The sequence below is a fragment of the Agelaius phoeniceus genome, chromosome 12 (genome assembly GCF_051311805.1).
Source record: "Agelaius phoeniceus isolate bAgePho1 chromosome 12, bAgePho1.hap1, whole genome shotgun sequence".
Taxonomy (NCBI): Eukaryota; Metazoa; Chordata; class Aves; order Passeriformes; family Icteridae; genus Agelaius; species Agelaius phoeniceus.
Genome location: NC_135276.1, coordinates 12,520,963 through 12,542,973, shown reverse-complemented (window position 1 = coordinate 12,542,973; position 22,011 = coordinate 12,520,963). Strand labels below are relative to the sequence as shown.

General features: G+C 49.9%; 1 protein-coding gene across 1 annotated transcript; it reads right to left on the bottom strand.

The window, feature by feature from the left end:
• Nucleotides 1–859: 859 nt before the first annotated feature.
• IRX6 (iroquois homeobox 6) lies at nucleotides 860–5,325 on the bottom strand. The gene is made up of 7 exons (XM_054641015.2): nucleotides 5,281–5,325; nucleotides 3,915–4,160; nucleotides 3,597–3,706; nucleotides 2,998–3,305; nucleotides 2,370–2,867; nucleotides 2,052–2,153; nucleotides 860–1,849 (listed from the first exon to the last, which is right to left on the bottom strand). The coding sequence occupies exons 1-6, from the start codon at nucleotides 5,323–5,325 to the stop codon at nucleotides 2,053–2,055; spliced, it is 1,308 nt and encodes a 435-aa protein (XP_054496990.2). The 3' UTR covers nucleotides 860–1,849; nucleotide 2,052.
• Nucleotides 5,326–22,011: the final 16,686 nt, after the last annotated feature.

Below are 22,011 nucleotides of genomic sequence, written 5' to 3'. Positions count from 1 at the left end.
CAGGGCAGAGAGAGCCGGGGGATTGCGGGGCCGGGGGCAGAGCCGGCAGCTCGGGGGAGCTCCTGGCCAAGGGGGCCGTGCAGGTTTCGTCTCCCGTGAGCAGCTCAGGAGGGCGATGCAGAGCTGCCTCCCCGGGAAGCCTCTAACAAAGCCGCCGGGAAGCGGAACCGGAGGAAGCCGGGTCGCTCCCCGGCAGGACGGGACCCAGCCGGGAGGGAGGCCCGGCCTGGCTCTGCCGTGCGGACACGCGTGGGAATCCTGCACATGTGCTCCCAAGGCAGATAATACCTGTCCTCTCCGGTGGGCGGAAAAGTCGCCTTGCAAGAACCCTTCGAAAGGGCCTAATACTCTTTATTACAAGCCCTAATCCTTCAAATCCGACTTGAAATAATGTTTATATTTTCGCAGCTTAATTTCCCCTTCTCTAAGCTTCGGGTCACTGCAACAGACTGCCGCTGCTGCACCGCCTCTTGTCCAGGGCTGCTCCGGAGTGCGGGAAAGCCCCGTGGCCGGGCAGCTGCGGCGGGGCTCCCGACGGGCCCCGCACCGCTCTCACCCGCTGCCCTCGTGTGCACTCACCTCCCCCTCCCTTTCCCCCCCGATCCTCCAGAGCCCGGCTAAGTTTGCCTTCTCTCACAGTGCCCTCTGCTCCCGGTAAGGGCCGCGGATGAAGCCGGGGGCAGCCCCCTCATATCTCCCTGCGTTGACCTGCAGCTCCTCCTTTCCACTACGAATTGCTTCTCCGGTCGCAAACCCAGGGGGCTCCCAGTTATGCAGCCCCACTCGTCTTGAGTAGCCTTTAGTAAACATATAGAAGTCTACTCGATATTCAAGATTGATTTCCCTGATTTATTAAGGCAGAATTCATTGGACTCTATTGACCACAAATGACTTAATGTAAATGCTGACCCCGGTGAACTTGGAAATAGCAGGTATCGGGTTGATCTATAGATGACCTCTTAATTACCACAGTTATTAATTTAAATTATTGCCACTGCTTCTAGAGACAGGAACAAAGAAACATTCTTTCCTCATCCCTGCTTGGTTTATTAGTCTGAACACAAAGTGTTTGATGACACTTTTAATTAAACAGAAATAATGCAGAGATACGGTTTCCCTTTCTCGTCTGTCCTGTAAAGTGCAGCACTGCTCTTTTGACTGACTGACGGCGGTGACCCACTAACAACGTCCTACTTCGCCACCCGCTGCCCGGGGGTGCCCCGGCCGTGCCCCGGGGCGGGTGGCGGTGCCCGGGGCCGCTCCTCCCGGGCTGTGCCGGCTCTTGGCTGGAGAGCTCCGAGGTCACTGACGGCTTCGTGGCGTTCAGCTCACCCGTGTTAATTAGACTCCGAAAAATACTTTCAGCGGTATCTATGTACAGAGACGGGAAAGAAACAGTCCGGCGTAACCTGCGCCGCTTCTCCTCCTTCTCCTCCCCGGGATGGCGCGGAGCGACTGCGAACTGGTGCCCCTTGGCAGAGCAGGGCGCTGAGCAGAGAGCGCAGGTTTGGGAGGAAAAGGAGAAACAAACCACGACGTGGGGGGAAAAGAGAAAATATTAGGGTGGGGGGTTTTCTTCCTTTTTGCAAAGACGTCAATGGGCAATATTGAACACATGGCAGGCGAGCGGCGGGGAGGCGCCGGTCCTGCGGCCGCTCCGCCCGCCGCGGGCCCCGGCCCCATGTGCGCAGCACGTTGTGCCGCGGCGGCCCTTCCCCGGCGAGGGCAGGGCAGGGCGGAGCCGCGAGGCCACCGCCGGCCCGGGGACAGTTTTCTTTCGTTCCGTCAAGCCGAGTGCTTCCTTGCAGCCGGAGCCCCGTCGCCAGCGCCCAAGATGGGGCGGGCGGCCCTGCGGGACGGAGAAGCGGTGATGAGCTGGCGCTAAGTGGCCGCGGGTCGCTGCCCCGCCCGGACGGGAGCTCCGGGAGCGGGGCAAGGCGGCGGCCTTGGCGCAGCGCTCTCAGGCCGGGGCCGCTGCGGTGTCCCAGGGCCAGGCGGGCCGGAGTGCGCTTCGTGCGAGGTGGGGCCCCGGAGGCCGGCCCGTCACCTACCTCACCTCCGCAGCACGGGCCGGAACGCCGTCCGCAGCCTGTCCAGGCACGTCCCACCCAGCTCGGTGCCTCCCGGGCCGCCCTTGGCGCCCCGCCCGAAGCCTGCACAGACACAAGCGGCTCGCGGTGGGCACGGCCCGCTCCCGCCGCCCTCCCCTGCCCGCTCGCCTCGAGCGGGGAAGCCTCGGCGTCTGCACCTGACACCTGGGCACGGCCGAACACCGGGGCTGTCACTGCGCGGGCGGGCTCACGCCGCGCCCTGCGTCCCGGCCCGGCCCGCGGTCCCGCCCGTCCCCGCGGCCCCGCCGCCGCGGGTACCTTCGCCCGCCGCCGCGAACTGGCACGGCTCCCCCAGGCCGCGGTGGGACGCGCAGCTCCGCGGGAGCGGCTGCAGGTTGAAAGCGGAGCTCCGGAAGGCCTTGACGGGCAGGGGCTGCTCCCCCGCCGCGCCGCCGCCTCCCTCCGCGCCGCGGCCCTCGGGGCTGCCCCTGCGCGCCGCGCTGGCCCCGGCGGTGCGCGCCAGAGACCAGATGCGCGGCTTCTCCGCGGGCGCGTAGGGCGGCGGCGGGCCGGCCAAGGAGGCGGGGGCGAAGTCCGCGGCGGGGGCCTTGGCACAAGGAAAGGCGTGGAAGGGGCCGGGCAGGCTGCAGTCGCTCCGCGGAGCCTCGGGCAGCGCCGCGCCCAGGCTGGGGGCTTCCTGCAGGGAGCTGGTCCGGCCCTTCTCCGGCTTCCCCGCCTCCTCCTCCTCCTCCTCCTCTTCCTCCTCCTCCAGGTCGCTGAACCGCAGGTCCTTGTCCTCCTTGTAGTTCTTCTGCTCTGCTTGGACACACACGGGGAAAAAAGGGGTGGCAGGGCGTTAGTGCGGGTGCGGGGAAGTTGGGGGGGCCTCGAAAGCGGCCGTCACTTCGAGCCTACTTGGAGGCGCCCGTCTGCCTCTCCCGCCTACCTCTGCCTTCACCTTCCGCACTGTATTCATCCTCTTCCCTCGGGGTTTCTTCTTTCCTCTCTTCCCCGGCTTTGTTCTTGGGAGACCAGGTCATTTTGTTTTCTTTCTTAAGCCTCCGTCTGGCGTTAGCAAACCAAGTGGACACTTGCGTCAGGGTCATTTTAGTGATGATAGCCAGCATGATTTTCTCTCCTTTGGTGGGGTAGGGGTTTTTGCGGTGCTCGTACAGCCAGGTCTTGAGAGTACTCGTCGTCTCTCGCGTTGCATTTTTGCGTCTGGCTGAACCACCGAAATCCACCGTCCCGTACCTGCTGGGAGATGATTAGGGATGGGGGGCCGGGCGGGAGTCCGGCAGGAACCCCCCGGCCCGGCCCAGCCGCGCTGCAGGCCGGTGTGGCCCCTGCCCACCTGCCTTCCTGCCCCTGCCCTCCTGACATCGCCGCCCAACTTTGGTTTCCGCTGTCTGCTGCTCCCGGGCGCCTCGTTTCTTTTGTACAACGTTTGTCAGGTCGGAGCCCCCCCGTCCCCCTCGTTTGATGTCGACCGCCGCCTCGCAGGGGGATGCTAATGCTGCCGGGCGCTGATCAAAGGGGTTTTACCTGTCGTACTGGTACTGCCCCAAGGAATGATCGTAGGAGTAGTAGGTAGCGGGCTGCGCGATTCCCGAGTGCAACGTGCCGGCGCCGTCTTTGATTTCATACTGGGGGTTCTGCAAGGGAAGCGGCGGCGTTTGGCGTCCAGCAGAGCCCCGCAGCCCCGGCTCCCCGCGGCAGCCGCGTCCCTCCGCGCCCCCCACCCCCGACGGGCCGGCGCCGCTCCCGCTCCCGCTCTCCCGCCGCGGTACCGACCGCGAACCACGAAGTTTCTCCCGCCTGTTGCACCCCGTCCTCCCCTCCGGAGCGCTGCCGGGCACTCACCAGCGCGGTGTAGAGCGCGGCGGGCTCGGCGCCGTAGGGCAGGTAGTTGCCGTAGCCCTGGCCGGCGGCGTACGGGGCGCTGTACATGCCCAGCGCCGCATTGAGCTCGGCGCGGCCGGGCGCCAGCAGCCGGCTCTCGTACGGGGCGCAGCACAGGGAGGCGGCGGCCGGCGCCGAGGAGGCATCCGGCCCGGAGCGGGGGGCGGCCTCGCAGCAGGTCGTGCTGGGGCTGGCGGGCACGAAGAACTGCGGAGAGGAGAGAGCGGGACGGCGCCGAGTGACTGTCGAGGCAGCCCCATCGGGGGGAATTTAGGAGCGTGTGCGCGCCTGTGTGTGTGCGCGGAGGGGGGGCGCGGTGAGGAGGGGGATAGGAAACGCGGGCTGGAGCAACTAATTATAGAAACCGGGAAATAAACCGGATGGGAAGCAGGAGCTCTTGGGAAGGGGGCACGATTAATCAAGCAGGCAAAACTTTAAGGAAATAATTGCTCTCGAAAAAGGTATAAGATCCGTAAGGCTCCATCCTTCCCGCCCTCGCTCGGTCCATCTGCATTGATTTAAAGGCAAAAAGTTGCGATTACAGTTAATTTGACAATAGACACAGCAGTAAATATGTCAGCCAACGCAATCGAAGGCATGTGATTTCAATAACTTCAAGGGGACAGCTAACTTCCCAAGCGAGGGAGGCACATCTTGCAGTGATTATCGTGTATAAATAATTCTACCCAAATAAATCGTGACTCGAAGTACGATATAGCTACGACTTAGTTAATACAGGGTGCCTTGGTGTGAGTGGGGGATGTCCTTCGGAAATCGCATGGGGGAAAAAAAAAAACTCTCGACAGATCCTAATAAAACACAGGAAAAGGACCGACCCGTGGAGGAAGGAGGGAGGAAACGGCACAGCCCGGTTCCGCAGAAACGCGAGTGAAGCCCCGAGCCCGCCGAGCGCGGTTCCCGCTGCCCGCGCACTCTCCGCGGTGCCCGGGCGGAGCGGTGCGGCGGGGGCTGCGCCCGGCGCAGCGCGGCCGCTCCGCGGGCTCGGGAAGCGGCCGTAGCTGGGATTTATGTTTTTTTATTTGTTTGTTGCACTTAAAACTGAACGGTGAAGGGTGGGGAGGAGGGGGAATTACCGGTTTCCTACACGCCTTTGCTGTGCACACTGCGAGTTATTTGTTTAAGCCTAACACAACACAAACGAGACATAAACACACACGCACATTTTTTAAAAAAAGGCTCCAGATGTGCCCTTTTAAAAAAATATTCTAAGTAAGGGAAAGGGAAGAAAAAAAAGGAGGGGGGGACAAGACATCTGGACAGCAGCAGCAGAATCTAAACAAAAGTGAGTGCTGCTCACTCGCCTTACCTGTGAAGTGGTGCTGTAGGGGTATCCGAACTGAGAGAAGGACATAGTTGCTCCTTATTTTTGGACCATAGGCAATATTTTCCCCCCAAGATCGATTGTAACTAAACCCTGCTTCAAGATGCACCTTCTCACACACACATTTCCACGTATGGCTTTTTTTTTTTTTTTCTCAATTATAGATGATTGCACTTAAGAAAAGCAGCCAGACATCTGAGGCGGGGGGGGGGAGGGAGGGAGGAGGTTGGTGCCTGGATTAAAAAAATAGGCTACCCCCCACTTCCCATCGCTCTTAATAAATATGTTTGTATAGAGGGAGTTTAAAAAGCCGCCCCACATGTATAGAGAGTTTAAGTGCAAGGGGGCTTTTTCAAAGAGGGGGGGAAAATCACGTAGGGCTTGCAAGATACGGAGCTTGCTGGTATTATTTTCTGCTCTATAGGTCTTTAGCGTTCCTCGGTGGGCGAGGAGCGGGCTGACGTCACGGCCCTGCCGGCAGCAGCAGGCAGCGGCGGGCAGGAGCAGGCAGCGCCCCGCGCCCGCTCCCCGCACTTGTTTCATCTTGGTTCCGTGTTGTGTGTGATGCACGTCAAAGGCGGGACTGGGGGTGCCTCGCGGTTGGTCTCTTTTCCCTTTATTTTTAAACACGATCAAAATTTGTCAAAGGGGAGTAAATATCAAGTAGGAACATCGCGGCACCCGCCAGCCCCAGCGTGCCCCTGCTTTGGGCCGGCCGCGGGGAGGACGAGCGCCGGGCAAGGGCGGCGGTGGCAGCGGCGGTGCCGGGCGCACCCAGGGAAGCGGCTCTCGACGGGGGCCCGGCCGACGCAGCCCCCCGGCCCTTCTCGCTGACCTCACGCCCATCCTCAGTGCCGGGCGCTGCTGTACAACTCGGCCCCGGTTCTGCACCGAAGCCGCTGAGCCCTGCTCCCCGCCTCGGCGTCGCTGCCCGTCGCGGCGGCCCGGAGCCGCGGGAGCGGGGTCAGAACTCGCCCCGCACAGCGTGCGCTGCCTGCCTGGGCAGGGGCCGGGCCGGGGCCGGGACAGAACACGGGCCGCAGAGCAGCCCGAAGCCCATTCTCCAAGGACTGCTGGGCCCCTTGTTCCCCCTTAGCCCCGTGATGGTCCCTCCGGGAGCGGGGGGGCCGGGGCGGTGGCAGGTCAGCGGGGCGGTGATGGATGGATGGATGGATGCTGCCTGCAGCCCGGCCGGCCCGCTACCGCCACGGCGTAATTGCATCAATTAACAAATGGAAATGCCCTTGTTTAACCAGGGACTTACATATTGCGAATTTGCCTTTGAGGCGAGATCACCGGGAGGTAAACCGGGATTTCCCCCCGCAAGAGCTTGGAGCTGCCAAGGCGCTCCCGGGCCGGACAGGGCGCGATGCATTGCCAGTGGCAATTCATAAAGAAAAAGAAAACCAAGGAAAAACGCGGCCCGGGGCGGCCCGGCGGCACTTGTCCCGAGCACGGCGGGGCCGTGTCCCGCGGAGCCGGCGGCCAGCCCTGGCAGCCTTGCCCGTGCCCGTGCCCGCCCCGCCGGAGCCGCTCCGCTCCGCCTCCGCGCCGCTCCCCGACGGGTGGCGCTGCCGATCCGCGAGCGATGCGCGCCGGCCCGGCCCGGCCCGGCCCGGGGGCCGCTCCCCTGCACAGCCCGAGCCGGGCGGCCCCTGCCCTGCCCTGCCCTGCCCGCCCTGCCCTGCCCTGCCCTGCCCGTGCGGGCGGTGTCCGCCGGCAGCCAGCGAGCGCAGCCGCGACGGGCCCCGCCGGCCCCTGCGGGAGCTGCGCGCTGGCGGAGCGGCTCCGCGGTCCGCAGGGGTGCGGAGCCGGCTGCCCGCGCCGTCGGGGCCGCTGCCCGCGGGGCCGGAACGACGCGAGGGGAGCGGGGTGCCCGAGCCGCGTCCGCCCCGCCGGGGCGAGCGGAGAGGCCCGGGGCTCAGGGCCGGCTGTCACAGCTCGCTGTTTCGCCCGCAGCCCGGCGAGACGGAGCGCTGTAGAGCCGAGCCTTGTCAATTGACGTTAACAGGGGCAATAACTTAAAATTCATTAAAGAACACCTTTGGGTAACATTACTGCTAATTATTTAATTGCAAGAATCCCTATGGGGAAAATTATGCTAATTATAAAGTAATAAAACCACTTGTTCTAAAGCACTTAATTCAGCAAAATTTAGTCTTTTCACCAGAACGCTTTGTATGTTATTTGATGGAAGAAACAACAAGAGTGGCTGTGTGCTCATCCTGCCTGCGGCTCAGAGCCCAAAGGAGCTGTCGCTGGCAGTGTGTTTGTGCTGGCAGGTTGCATGCAGGGCTCTTGTCCTTGCTGAAGCACTAAAACTGGGACAGAATTCACTGTACAAAAAAGCATTTTTATAACAGAGATCATGCAGATGAAACATTGCATTTTCCAATCTTTATCACACACAATCAACATGAAAGCAATTCTGTTACCTGTCAGGGATGCTGTAGCTGAGCCCAGCTTTGGGAAGTGGCCTTTCCCAAGCCAGCTCTCTCCACTTACAGCACTCTGCCCCATGGAGAGGTTTCAGCAGCATTTTTTCTAGACATCCTCAGGAGTCGTCCAGATGACCCCTTTAATTGCCCTTACAACCTGGGACAGTGAATGGCATTCCTGGTAACAAACACAAGGTCTACTGTGCTCCCCAGCTCTTTAGGAGGACACAAACTCTGTCTCTTTGTGTTCTGAGCACTGCCACCATTCACTCTGCCTGTCCATCACTGAGCCACCCTACTCTGCATGTCAAAGGTGCCAAAACATCTTTCTGTGATTTGTAAATATTGGCATAAACCTCCTGTTAACAAGTTCCTGAACCCGGATTGGCAGAGGGTAGCTTTGGGTTGGAATGTGCAATTTGCCATTTTTTGTCATTGCAGGGAATCAGCTTCAGCAGCCCAATTTCCATTCTGCACATACACCATGTCTCAGAGAGACAAGTGATGCTGTACATGGTCACTGCAGATCTTTCTTTCTCTAAATCTGTGTCATCTCTCTCCTGCGTGCAAGCATATCATCCCACCCGCCCCCACAACGTGCATTCCCTTCACCCAGTCATCCTGGTGAGGAGTGTGTGATTACAAACACGAGCAAAACCAGAAAATGATCTCTCTTGATTCACAAACTTTTGTTCTTGAAAGAGAGGACTGCGAGGCTTAACTGTAAACATTTCTGCAAGCAGTTCTTCTTGGAGCGAGGCAGGAGTTCAAATGCAGCCAACAATGCGATTTTTGATGCCTTTAAAATCAACATAATTTGGTTTAGCTCTGATACTGCTTTGCTCAGGAGGTAATTGCAAGGGGTGAAAGTGACAGTATGTGCTTCTCACCAATGCAAATGCAGCTGCTGATAACTGCAAATGAAATAATAGATTAATTGAAATAAGCAGGGGAAGAAGAAAGCAGCTTCAAAAACATGGAGCAGAAATGTGGCTGAGAAGAAAGTGTCTTTATATTTTAGAATACAGGGGGATTTTTTTGGCTGTTGCTTTTTTGTACTGAGAAAATGAAAATTCTTCAAGTCCATGCATGAATAAACAAGTACAGCTGGGCAGCCTAATACATAATTTATACTGATCAGTCACTGCAGATTTAACTGAATAAAGCCAAAATGAACACTAATTGTTTTGACAAACTAAAATAGTGTATATGATGGCTTATTGTGAAGCTTGCTGGTACTATCCTTATCTCAGTGGCTATTTTCAAGACTGATTTCTGCATGAGGGGTAGAAACATATTGGGACAATATAAGGATTAATATCTTATGGAGGATAAAAAATTTTAGTTGCTTAACATACAAGCAGAAAATAGAAAGAAATGTTTTCAGGAGAGAGGGGAGAACTGGCACAGTGAAGTGTGGGACAAGAGCTGATTTAGGGGGTGAGGTATTGCTGAGGTAATGGGTGGTACCTTCTTGGCTGAAGGCTAAACCTGAAAGTAGTATTTTGTTTTTGTCACATTTGAAATACATCAGGAATAAATTTGCCTTTGGATACTTGTCTTCTGAAAGGGGACATCCAAAAAGTTGTCAGTGAATTTCTGGACAGTTATAGGGTCATTAATCTAAGAAGCTACACACTTTTGTTACGTGCAGAGTGAGAGAAATACAAGGCTGGGGCTTTGCTTTTTTTCTCCAAAACCTCTCATTGAGATAGATGGCTGAATGAGAACAATTTAAGATATCATTTGGAAATAAAGCAAGGCACAGACAAAGGTAATAATGTTCACAGGGGTCCCTAAGCACCATTTCTATGTGGGCTCCTTTGTGTGACAGTGAGCTGCTTCTTCCTCTCAGTCCTCTGCAGTGGCCTCCCCCTGCCACCTCACCCTCCTGCCTCTTCTCCAAGGACTGGCAGCTCCACTTGGCTCCCATGATGATCATCACTTCCATGATGATCAGTGGGTTTGCTGAATCTCAGATTATCACTGTGTTTGCTGTGATTACGTTTTGGGAATGGCTGTAAAATTGACAGCTGGGTTTGAGTGTCACTGGAGATGGAGGATGGTGGGACCCAGGGCTTTATTCTGAACCATTCTGTGCCCAGTGGCAGCCAAGTGAGTGGAAGCTGGACATGAATCTTTCCCAGGCTCTGGGGTGGTACCTTCCTTGGATCTGGGGCCATCACTGACTTGTGATCACCCCAACTTCTGAAAAGGTACTTTGCTGATGAGAAAACACTTTTGTAAAGAGTGCTCTACATCTGGGTAGTCGAGCACTTCTGTACTGGCTTTCTTCAGGTTATCTGTAGTTATTATTCTGTAAAGTATGGATGCATCTAGTGAAGATAGATCTACACAAAACCTGTGAGAACTTCCCCTCTGAGAACTTGTTTGTGCTTTGCTGGGATGTGGGTTAATTTATGCCAGGAGACAGGGCAGCTCTCATTCAGTCTGACCCCTCTGTGGATTCAGTTTCCAGTAAAATCAATTTTTAAAAAATTAATTTTTTTTTTTTGTGATGAAGCTGGTCTGACACATCATGAGCAAGGTTCACCATTAAGTGCCCATCTGTGTCTGTGCTCTTGTGGCCTGTGCATCAGCTCGTGTGCAGTTGGTGTGAAGGAGTCATGTGGCTGCTAAGCTGTAGGGTTTTAATTTAACATCACCTTAGGTGTAGTTTGTCATTTTTGTCCTGTGGCAGTGAAAGGTTTTATTCCATTACCTACTTTGCCTTGCTGTCATTTCCAGGGTTTATTTTAAAATTAGTATGCTGGCTACATGCAACTGTGTCTTCTCTTCCAGAAGTTGGTATTCTTCACCAACTTCTGTGCACTATTAAATGTGAATATCAGAACTGCTTCCTTGTTTACTTTCATTTGCAATTTACAAAACCCCAGTTGTGTTTGCTGTACAAACACTATGTTAGAAACATAAAGAGCTTATAATTTGTTCCAAACTCAGAAGATACTCAACCCAAAACAATTCCACCCCATCAAATCTGTTGAGCCTCTTCATCAGTTAACATCTGGGTAAAGAAAGGGCTCAGCTGGACTGCCCCTCCAAATCCTGGCTGAATCAACTCCATTTTGCATTTGTAGAAATGAGTGCAGAACAGGACCCTCTGGGTGGTTCACTGAGGGCTCTTCTGCCGGTCTCCTTCAGGTAATGCAGGTTTTTCTCTGGTCTTTGAGCAGATTTCAGTTTGTGCTGGGGGCTGTGGGCTTTGGGGAGGAGTGGCTACAGCACTGGGCCATCTGCAGCCCTCTACTCTGGGGAAGCTGGGACCACTTGCAATCTCACACACAAGCAGCACTAATCTACAATAAATCTTATGGAATCAATAAAAATATGGAAAGTATATCATTTTTAAAGAAAAAACACATGAGATGGCCATTAAGGGCACAGCCATTCTAATACCTGTGCCTGGTTGAAACTGCAATTAAAAACATTCCAATAATAAATCTACTTCCAGTCTTGTTTAATGCATTTAACTTGCTTGAAAGTTCAAGCTGGTATCCCAAAAATGTGCCAGGACTTTCACAGTGTATTTTACAGGCTCATAAATAAATATGGCAATTAATCTAAGCTATATTTCTTTCATATTTGATGACAATTTATTATGACACTTACTAATTCAGTGCACAAAAACTCTAATGCACTTAAAATCGGATTTCAAACCAAACGTTTTATGGGAAAATATTGTATTGATCATCCATTTAAAGATATCATGTGATGATTCATAACCTGCTATAAAAAAGGATTTTATGAGGACATGCAGAATGAGTTTTGTGGACCATTCTCAACACAAAATCCAAGATCTGTAGTTCTCAGTGATGTTTTAAATTTCTGTTTGGAGTCTTTGCCTATAATGTTTTGGGGGTTTATGATAGATAGCAGCTTTAAAAGAAAACATTTTTCATATTTAATTTAAATGTAAGAAATAGTATCTATTTGTTAAACATATGCTGTTATATGCACTTTTATACCGTCCATTTACACAAATGCATGCACAAAATTTGTTCTTTTCAAGGATAATTTTCACAAGTTTTGTTATGTCAATCAGGCCATTTTGGCAATACTCATTCTGCTGCTTTGTCCTTTAATGAAGTCGTGACCCAGGAGTCACTTGGCTTCAGATGCTGCTCCTTGCTGCTGGTGTGGTGCCCCCTGTGCAGCTCAGAGCTGCAGTGCCTTGGACTCTGATGTGCCAGCAGCAGTGACCTGCAGGCAGCTGTCCCAGCCCTGTGGGGCATTACTGGAACTCTTTCCAAAGCTGAAAAAGGCCAGGAGATAGATCCTGAAAATGCAGGCTCCTGGGGGGATTTCTGTGCACTTGGGCTCTGGTGTGGATGGAAGGAGGGGCCTGCAGCCTGCTGAGTGCTGTGTGAGGGTTCACACCAGGGCTGCCCAGGACAGCTTCTCCAGTCCTGCAGCATCCACCTGCAGACACTTTTCCATGGAAATGCTGGTTTGGTTTGCTGGGGTGGATCAGCCCTCGGAGCCCGTCCGGGGCTGGTGTGCAGTGATGGATTTCATATCCTTCCCTGCAGAGGGAGAAGGGCATCAGAAATGGCAAATGTCCTTTTCTGGCTTTGTGAATCATTAGTCTCTGCCTTTGTGCACTGGCCAGTCCCTCCTTGCTGTGCCCACTGCCCGTGGGGTGGCTCTGGGCTGCAGGGGCTGAGCAGGGCAGCCCCTGCTGCATCCCAGGCTCACCTGGAACACATGTTCTGCAAGATTTGCTCATCTCATTCTGAGATTCTCAATAGAGTGATGTCTCTTCCAGTTTGAGCAGCCCACAGTTGTTGCCAGCTTAACTATTTTCTGGATATCTTTCCTTAATGCCATAAGTTTTGACTGGTGGCACCAATGCTTGGAGAGATAGCAGAATGAAATAAGTAGTGAAGGCTAAAGCACGTGGTTAAAGAAGAGTCTCATTTATAAATCAATTTTAATAACATATTTAAAAGCTCTCACATTTGCCTTTAATGTGTTTCCATTTCCCCTTTGGTCATTAATATTTAAAATATTTTTCTTTACTGATCTTTTTTTTTTCTATTGTGTCCTTTCTAACTTCCCTTTCTCTCTTTAATCTGTAATGAGTGAGTTTTTGAAAAATGCATAATCCATGAGAAATTCAGATAATTTGATACAGGAAAAACCTTCAATCCCTTGAAAGAAATTTCAGTGGAGTTGAGTAATTGTTTAAAAGTTATTCCAATCAGTTTAACTCATAAAAGGGTATTTGTCTTCACTGATAGACTTTTACAATGAGAAGGCACCATTATTAATACTAGGAAGTAGTAATGAGCAGTGAAATTTTTAAAATAAAGATAACAACCTTTTTTTTTTTAAACATTTTTTCAGGAAACCAGTTGTGGGCATGACTTCATTCCATGAGTCATTCAAGGCCATGAGGTTTGCTGGAAATCCACTCAGCTTGTATGCCAGAGGCCTACTTTACTTTGGAAAATGGAATTTGGGTTCCACGGTTGTGCCCATCTCTCAGGTAGAGATTGTCACTTCAAATGTCCTGCAAATGGAAGAAAATGAAAGGAGTGAAGGAGAAGGGTCAGGGACCTGTCTCCTAGTTGGGTAAAAACCTCAGGTATATGCTTTGAAGCATGTACATATTCATGTTTTATGAATAATGTGGATTTTAGAAGAGATGTCCAGGTGCAGCTGTGGTGTGGGTGGTTGCAGCCACAGGTGGGGCTGTGCTGGCCCTGCTGCCCCACAGTTTAACTGGAGATCACTCAGGGCTGAGATTATTTGCAGCTCCCCTTTAGGACAGGGAGGAACCACAGCTGTGGGATGTTTGTTAAGGAGATTTGTTACACCTGGAGCAGGAGGGAGGAGCTGGGCTGTGGTTTGGGGTGAAGAGTGCTTGGCAGGAGGAGCATGAGGCACATGGCTGCAGGACCAGGACTGGCCAAGGTGGGTGAGAAGTGTGGTGCTGTCCCCCCTGTGCTCATGGTGTCCCCCTGTGCTGGCCCTGGGAGGGGCAGCACTTGCCAAGGGCCTTCCTGCAAGTGGGGAGGGAGGGATGGGCACAGGGGCTGCAGAGAGGGGGGGGTTTCCTGAGAGCTGCCTCTGCCCTTGCCCCAGGCACACAGCAGCCTGGAGCTGGACTAGCATATCATCTTGAAGGAGACACAGGAGCTAAATTTAATGTGTTGTAAATTCTCTTCAGACAATGGGGAAACCTCCAGAAAATAATTCATTTATATATTGTAGGGGGGCTCTATGGACAATGGAGTGACATGCTTTATTGTGGATAGAGTAATGACTGCCCATCAGAGCTACTGGAAAGGATTTTAGACACTCTAGCAACATTGGTTTGATTTTTTAATTTTAATTTTACTGCTTTAGTCTTTAATTTATTGTGCCTGGGAAGAGCTTATCCTGTTCTTGGCTTGTGCTGGGTTTTATGTTTTTATATATATACATACATGGATATTATTCTCAGTCCATTATTCATCTATGACTTCTTCATGATTTGTAAATGGGCAATGAAGCAAAGAATACTAAAATGTAACAAAGATGGAATAGGGATCTGCAGTGTTTATTATTTTCAAGGAGGAGTTTAAGATAGTGTTGTGGGATGTTTGAATCTCTACCCAGGCAGTGCTACAGCTCCCATGGCTATTTTGTATTTTGTTTTGTCTTCTCATCTTTGTAAAATTTGTGCTGGTCTTTGAGTGGCTGTGTTTAGCACCAGAGATCTGTAGTGGTGGAGGAGATATTTGTGTATCTTTCTTTCTCTGGGAGTGAAAGGTGAATTAGTGGCACCAAATCCTGGTGCAGCGAGTGGTGGCTCTGCCTGGGGGCAGTGGGGTGACCGTGGGAGGTGCTGCTCTCCAGAGTTTCAACTGCACATCACAGCTCAGGCTCCCAAAGGCTGAACCCTGAAGGATGGACAAAGACTTGTTCCTCTGCTTGGTTTGTTCCTCATGCATCAGCTCTCAGTGCCTCTTTGATTATGCAGAGCTAGCAAAAGCCTGAGCAAATGTGCAGTGGGCAGTCAGCAGTGTTGGAATTGCCTTATGACGAGGTCCTTGCCTGGCTTGCTTGTCCTCACTGCTTTCTGTGTCTTTTATCAGTCAGTAAAAATATTGCCCCATAGATTGTTGTTACCTGTACTTTTCTGTCCAGCCTAAATCTTTACCCATTCCTCCTCCTGCTGGTGGCAGCCTGTTGTGGGGTTTGGCTGTGGGGATGGCTGGTGGCCTCCCCTGTGTGCTGTGCTGGGGAGGGATGGGGCAGGCAGGGCTGCACGGGGCCCTGGCCATTGCAGCTGTGGGCACAGGTGGGAAATGGCCTCAGTCCAGCTGCCCCCACCTCTGTGGCCAGGTGGCTCTTGTTTGCAGACAATTCTTGTGCAGGGTGGTGTGTGTTGCTCTCCCAGGTTCCAGGCTGGGACTGGGTAGCACCATGACTGCCTTTTTATTATCTCTGTGCCTTTGATTTGGTCATGGGTTCTAAAAAAGCCCTGGACAGTAGCAAGTGAAGTTAAACCTTTGAAAAAAAGCAGAATAGGAAGAAAACAATATGAATAGTGTTTAGGGTCAGATTAATTCCTTTATGAATGGCTAAATGCCACATATGGACTGTACACAATCAGCCTGTAGTATTAATGGGCACATGTGTGGAAGCACTGTTCAAAGCTAGTGAAAACCCATGTTGTTTGTAGACATGGTGAGTGAACTCCACAGGGAATGCTTCAAACTGCTGTGGGAGGAATGTTCTTGCTCTGCCTAAGGATGTTTGTTTATTTTTTAGGATAGCATCAGTGTAGTCTGCCCTTGTACTCCTTTTTGCCATTAACTTGCCCCATATTTGTCCTTCAAGCCTGCCTGGTGTGGCAAAGTGAGGAGGTGCAGCTGTTTTATGGGAGCCTGGGGAATAAGGGGTGGCAGTGAGAGACATCTGGCAGGTCTTTGACATTAAGGAAACAGAAAATTTAAACCCCAGTATCCTTCACAAGCCAGACTTGGTCACTAATGACCAAGTGTTCCTGGAGCCCCAGCAGTGGTGGCTGTGCTGGTTTTTGATGATGTTGATGTTTTGTTAGTGTTTGATGCCCCCAGATCTTTTTTTTTTCCTCATCTCTTGAGTGCTTCCCTGCAAATATTACTTGCCCTCACTAAACTCCAGCCAGGCTAATTGTTTTCAGAGTCTTCAAGAAAGATATTGGTACATTTAATTATTAAACTAGAAGACAAAGAGTGTTTTGAGACAGGTAGAGGGGACCAGAGCAGGTGACTTGGGTTCATTGGTTTAGTATTAGCCTAAAATTGCTTCTGCTAAGGGAAAGCTTTACTATTAACTTTTGCTATTAAACAGAGCTGCTGAAGTCTCTGAGCTTCTCAGGCCGTGCAGGGAAAGAGCCCTCCTGGAGAAAGATGAGCAAAAGAATGACCCAAACTTCAGTCTTTTCATGATGAGAATTATTCTTATGTAACAAAAATAAAAGACCTGACGGTGTTGGCTTTGCCTTCCCAGGCTGGCTGCTCTCTGCTGTGTGGATCTGAGTGATGTGCTCTTCACAGTGAATTGCTTTGCCCTGGTTTGGGCCTTTGCTCCTCTTTTCAGCTTGCTTAGAAGACTTGAACCTGTTTCTGCTGACACTGGTAGTGCTGTAAGGATCAAGCTTTAGGTCTCATAAGTGAATTTGGCACAGTAGGATGTGTCCAGGGCTGCAGTGACCTCACTGGGTTCAAGTATTGCAATTTTAATTTTGTAACCCTCTCTGTGTGTGCTCAACATCATCTTGCCTTGGGTGTGCTCACTATTGGACTTTGACAAGAGCTAATCAGTTTTAATACCTCTGCAGTTGTTTTTTTGCATCAGCTCAATGAGGTCAATTTAAAATTGAATTCTTAAAGCTGTTGCAGGAATTCACATATTGACAGGTCAAAGAATTATTGAACACCAACTGAGCAACAATCCTTAGTACCTGTTTACATCACAATGTCTTCATGGCTACGTCAGTGCCTGTGGACTTCAGGAGCCCCACTTGAGTTTGTAACTCATAAGGGAAAAATAAATTAAAGCAGAGAGTGATGTGAGTAACAGTCCCTTTCATGAATCCAGGCCATTGTTGAAAGCACATCAAGCTGTTGGTAGATAAATATTTTTCTGGAGTCAAGAACAGAGAAGCATGTGACATTTCAATTACTACTGTTCATATTAAAATGTAAATAAGTGGCTTCTTTACTCTATAATTCAACGAACCATATAATTATGATCTTATGATATTTTCATAGCACTTGCAGAAACATATGGCACTTCAATAAGCAAACAAGGCAAGAAATGGAATTAAGGATTTCTATGATGTTTGTTTGTGTCTCTGTGGCTGTGTTTTAACCTCTTTGTTTTAAATACCTCATTTCTTAATTTAGCAGTTTATATAATAGGAATGAATTTACATGAAACAAAACTGAGCCTTGTGGTTGGGTTACTGCTCATGTCCTTAATCTGATGTAGGAGTTTTCTGCTGAAAAAACCCCACAACTCCCAAGCAGCTCAATAGTGGTTAAGATGTATTGCCAAAGCTAAATGATCATTAAGGACTGCATGGGTCAGTGCCTTATTAGTGTAAATTATTTTAGCTCCTGCAAATCCTTCTGTTCAGAACACCATGCTGATAGAGTTTCAGACTTGTGGTCTGTGCAGAGGCTATAAAATATTGATTTGACTTGTAATGTTTCATGATATCTATGACTCAATTCACAAGACCTATGCCATATCAAGGCTTGAACTGGGGGGGATCACTCAGCCCTGACCTGATTCAGTAAAATGCCTTTTAACTGAATTTTAATAACAATACACAGTAAGGCACTGAGCAGCTTGTGAGCTTACTGATCAATGTGGAAAGTGTAGTAATATTATACCCAAAGACTTTGTTATAATCTCCTTCCCCAGCCTGTGACCCCCTGTTCTGCTTTATGTGCAAGTTATTGTTTTCCATGTACCAAAATGCAGAGAAGGGGAATGGAGCTGTGAGCTCCTTAGGCAGCAGCTCTGTGGCAATGTGTCTGTCCAGCCCCATGGCATTTTCTGCTGGCATGCCAGGAAGGCACCATGGGATCTGCTGGAGATGGCATTGCTGGAGTGGGTCCTGCCCATGCCACTGTGGGCAGCCCTTGCTTTACTGGGGGGATGCCAGAACCAGCTGGGATGCTGTGCAAGGTGAGGTGGCTCTGAAAATCCACTCCAGTCTGCAGAGGTGGCTGCTGATTCCCTGCCAGGTGAAAGCATCAGAAATGGCTTGCTGTGTGCCAGTGCCCATAGAGGATCTCAGGAAAATAGGTGCTGGCTTTTGTAGCAGCAGAGCTGTAGGAACCCCATCATCCTGCTGCAATACTCACTTTTAAAAAATTGTGTTTTCTTTAAATGCTGCTGGGTGATGGCTCAGAACAGCAGGGTGTGCTCCCTTGGTCACTAGAGTGTGATTTCAGGCTTCTGAGACACCTGAGGAGGTTTGTTTTTCCAACCACAGAAGTACTTCCCAAGGTTTCAGGGTTTCTTTACTCTGCCCAATTTGGTTGCTGATGAGCAAAGGAATGGTAATTCAACTCAGTTGTGATTTAAATAAATAAAAAGACAGGGAGGAAATCAAACTGTACCTTAAAAGGGATTGCAACTACAATGAGATGTATATCACACAGTCTAAATGATTGGGATGGTATAATAAAATATTCACAGAGCCTCTTGAAGTACATGTCCTATAATATACATTTTAAAATAATGTTGGGTGTTATTGGCTGAAAGCAATTTATCATTCACAGTGAATTTTAGATGTAGGTAGGCTCTTACACTGAGCTAATGCTCAGCTTATTCCTTTTATAGTCCGTGTTTTGTAATATTCTCCAGAATTAAATTAACATTCCTGTTTGAGACTTTGAAGCCAATTTATTTTTTATTTATATTATCTTTATATTTTTTTTTTTTGCTGGGGGAGGGAGGAAGGATGGGAGTTGAAGCTCTGAGTGGGTCATTCCCTGCAAAGCACAGCACTCTGTTATTCTGGAGCACTGGCTCAAGGAAACTGGCTTTGCAGTTGCTGCTGTTCGTGTCAAGGCAAGTGTTGTACACAATATATGAAGTGTAGCGTAAATAATTTAACTAGCTTTTGAACATGAAAATAGCTACATGATAAAGTAGCAAAACATAACAGGTTTCTAGCCAAACACATCACTGATTAGTTAGCCTAGCTAAAACAGATTTTTTTTTTTTTTTCCTCAAGTGAAACTGATTTAAATGCAAGGGAAAGGCTGCAGAAAGCCCCGTTTGCAGATTAACAGCAGCCTGGTTATTGCAGCTGCAGTAACTTCTCCAAGGACAGCTGAGCTGGGAATGTGCACTTGGGCTGCAGTTGTGTGTGTCAGGAGGGAGGCTGGCATCTCTGGCAATGCCTGTTTGACCAGGGAGTGATGTTTCAGCACAGGGACTGCACAGGTCAGAGCTCTTGGAAGCTCCTGGGCACACTTGCAGCTGGAATTGTCACACTGACCTCCAGGCACTTCAGATCTGCTCATTCACCTGCAAAATTTAAGGATAACATTTTTTCCCAAAATATACAGGATTAACTTGATATCCCTGCAAGTTCATCTTGCTCCAGATGGATGAGCTGTCTGTGCTATAGGCTCTCTGTAGGCTATTCCTCTATTTCCAATAGCAGCAAGAGAGTAAAATTTTAAGTCATGGTGCTATCAGACCAATTACTCTCTTCAATTAAAATCTAGTTTCTGACTAAGCCTGCAGGACTGGCACTTGTGTGAGTTTGTGCCTGCCTGAGTGGGGAGGCTGATGGCAGCACATGTGCAGAAATGCTGAGCTCCTTTTCTGAGCCAGAAGGGCAAGGGGCAGCCCTTGCAGGGTGGGGCTCTGCTGAAGAGCAATTCTGAACAATTCTTGCTTGAATTGTTGTGGATTATCCTAAAAAAGTCTTTGGCACAAGATTCTCTTCTTGTACATCTTATTTTAGGCATCAGCAGCAGTGTGTAGGGAAGGCAAATTTACTATTGGAACTATCAATAAAACACAGTTTGCCTGTTAAATTAGTAATTGTGAAAAAAGCTCCCAAGGTTTTTATTCCCCCCCTTTTTTTTTTGTCTTTTAATTATTACAAAGCCAGTTTTAAATCTTGCTGCAGGTGGAAATGTGGCCTTTAAATCTTGACAATGCTTAAAAATCTGCAGGATACCTGGAGGCCTTCTTGTTGACCAATGATGTCAAGGAGGGTCTGAACTAAAACCTAATAATGATTAAGTTAAATGGCTTCAAATGCTATTTTGGGCTTGTTCAGTGGCAGATGGATGCCCTTTGGTGCAGAGGCAGCCAGCTGAGGAGCAGTGAGTGTCAGAGGGTTGGGAAGTGAGGATGTTTTCATTTCTCTTTTTTGTTCACTGTTGTGATGATAGAAGTGGAAGGAGCTTTATGCTGTGCTGGCTTATGCAATTCTGTGATTTAAGGCTGAAACTCCTTTATTACAAAGCTCATTTTCAATGTGATTTCTTTTTTCTTTGGGGAAAAAAGTAATAACTTTTTTTCTTTTTGAAACGCAGCTTCTGGGACATTTTTTAAGAATTGGGGAGTTTTAAAAATGATGATACTTTAAAAATGTTTTCTGATTTTTTTTTTGTCCTTTTTGAAGTTTATTTTAATACTCTGGGGCTTATTTTTAACTCCTTGGAAAGCTTGGTCTAGAGACTTGATTTGTTTTGTTTGGCTCAGCTTACTGAGAATAAGGATGTCTGGGTGTACTTTGGAGGGAAATATGAGAATTAAAGACCTGTTTTGGTGTGTAAAAATTATTGTTTATAATTTAAATGGTTAGAAATGGAAATAGGGGTTGTTTCTGGCTCAGTTTGCTAGGGAAAAATGAGCTGAGGGAAAAGGAAGTGTGCAGGAGAGGCACCTGGGAAGGAAAATGAGGCAGGGAAGGGCTGTAGAAGGTGATTCCCAGAATTACTAGGCTGGAAGAGACCTTAAAGATCATTGAGTCCAGCCCATGCCCTAACAGCACAACTAAACCATGGCATCAAGTGCCACATCCAGGATTCAGGAGGGGCATCATGGCAATGTGGACCTTGGGAAGCTCTAAGGGTGCTTTGTTACCCCCCCCCTCCATGTGAGCACTGTTTGATTGATTTCTCCTCATTAAACCTCGTGGACATGAAGCAGAGCAGAAAGGACCAGCCCAGCAGTGAGTGGCCCTGCTCATCTCACACAGGTGTGGATTCAGGATCCTGGGTCAGGAGGGATTTTGGGATCCTGCTGCAGTCAGTGCCCTGCTGGGAGTGCTGGCAGCCTTGGGGGCAGGGTGCCCTCCTGCTCAGCACCCACCAGAAGGGTTTGTGGCAGGGTGGGAGGTCAGTGCCTCACCCTGCTGAGAGCCAGCACCAACCCCAGCTCTGGGTGGTGATTTTGGAATGCCCTGGGTAGCCTGTAGGTTCCTGCAGTTAGACTACCATGAGTCTTTTGAGGAAACGATTGCTTCTCATCAGCAGGAGTTTTTGGATGACTGGAGGAGTAAAGGTACATTATTCCATGACAATTCTGAGTCTCACCAGATGCACATCTTCAGCAGCAGATGTATTTGTTGCAGAGGCATCTTCCTGTTATCCTCTCTGTTATCCAATGCACTGGAAGCACTGAGAAGAGAATGGCTCTTGGATAAGGGATCAGTGATTTCTTTCACTCTTCCCGCTGCCTTAAGTCCTGGGAAAAGATTTTAGTGGTTTTAGTGGAGTTTAAAGTTAGTGAGACAAGTGACTGTTGAAACCACTGAAGGGGCACAGAGTGACCCCAAGAAAACAGAGCTGCTCCCTGGGTTGGGCAGTTCCCCCACGTGGCCCAGGTGAGGTTCAGCCAGAGCTGGGCTCGCTGCCTGCTCTGTGTGCAGTGGCAATGAGAGCTCACCAGGGACTCAGCTCATCCACCCTTTGCCTCCCCAGCCTGAGCTTGTTATAGCTAGTCCCACAGGACTTAGCCAATATTGGGTTGACTTTCTGCTACAGAGGGAATTTCAGGCATCATATTGATTTGGCCCAATATATTCTATGTGTATTTATTTGCCAGCAAAGACATACAGAAATACTACTGCTGTGTTTTAATACAAACTCAGCTGTTTGCTGATCAGCAATGACTATTCAAATTGACCAATCTACCTCACCCTGGCTGGAGATCAAGGGATCAGCACTTAATTTCATTCCTTGAATAAAGATTTTTATATATATATTTATATATATATCTCCACATGGAAATATCA

Coding starts and splice junctions, on each gene's coding strand:
- IRX6 (XM_054641015.2), bottom strand. CDS start 5,325: ATGTCCTTCTCTCAGTTCGGATACCCCTACAGCACCACTTCACAG. Junction 4,161..5,280: donor CCTACAGCACCACTTCACAG/GTAAGGCGAGTG, acceptor TCCTCTCCGCAG/TTCTTCGTGCCCGCCAGCCC. Junction 3,707..3,914: donor CCGCGCTCTACACCGCGCTG/GTGAGTGCCCGG, acceptor CTTCCCTTGCAG/AACCCCCAGTATGAAATCAA.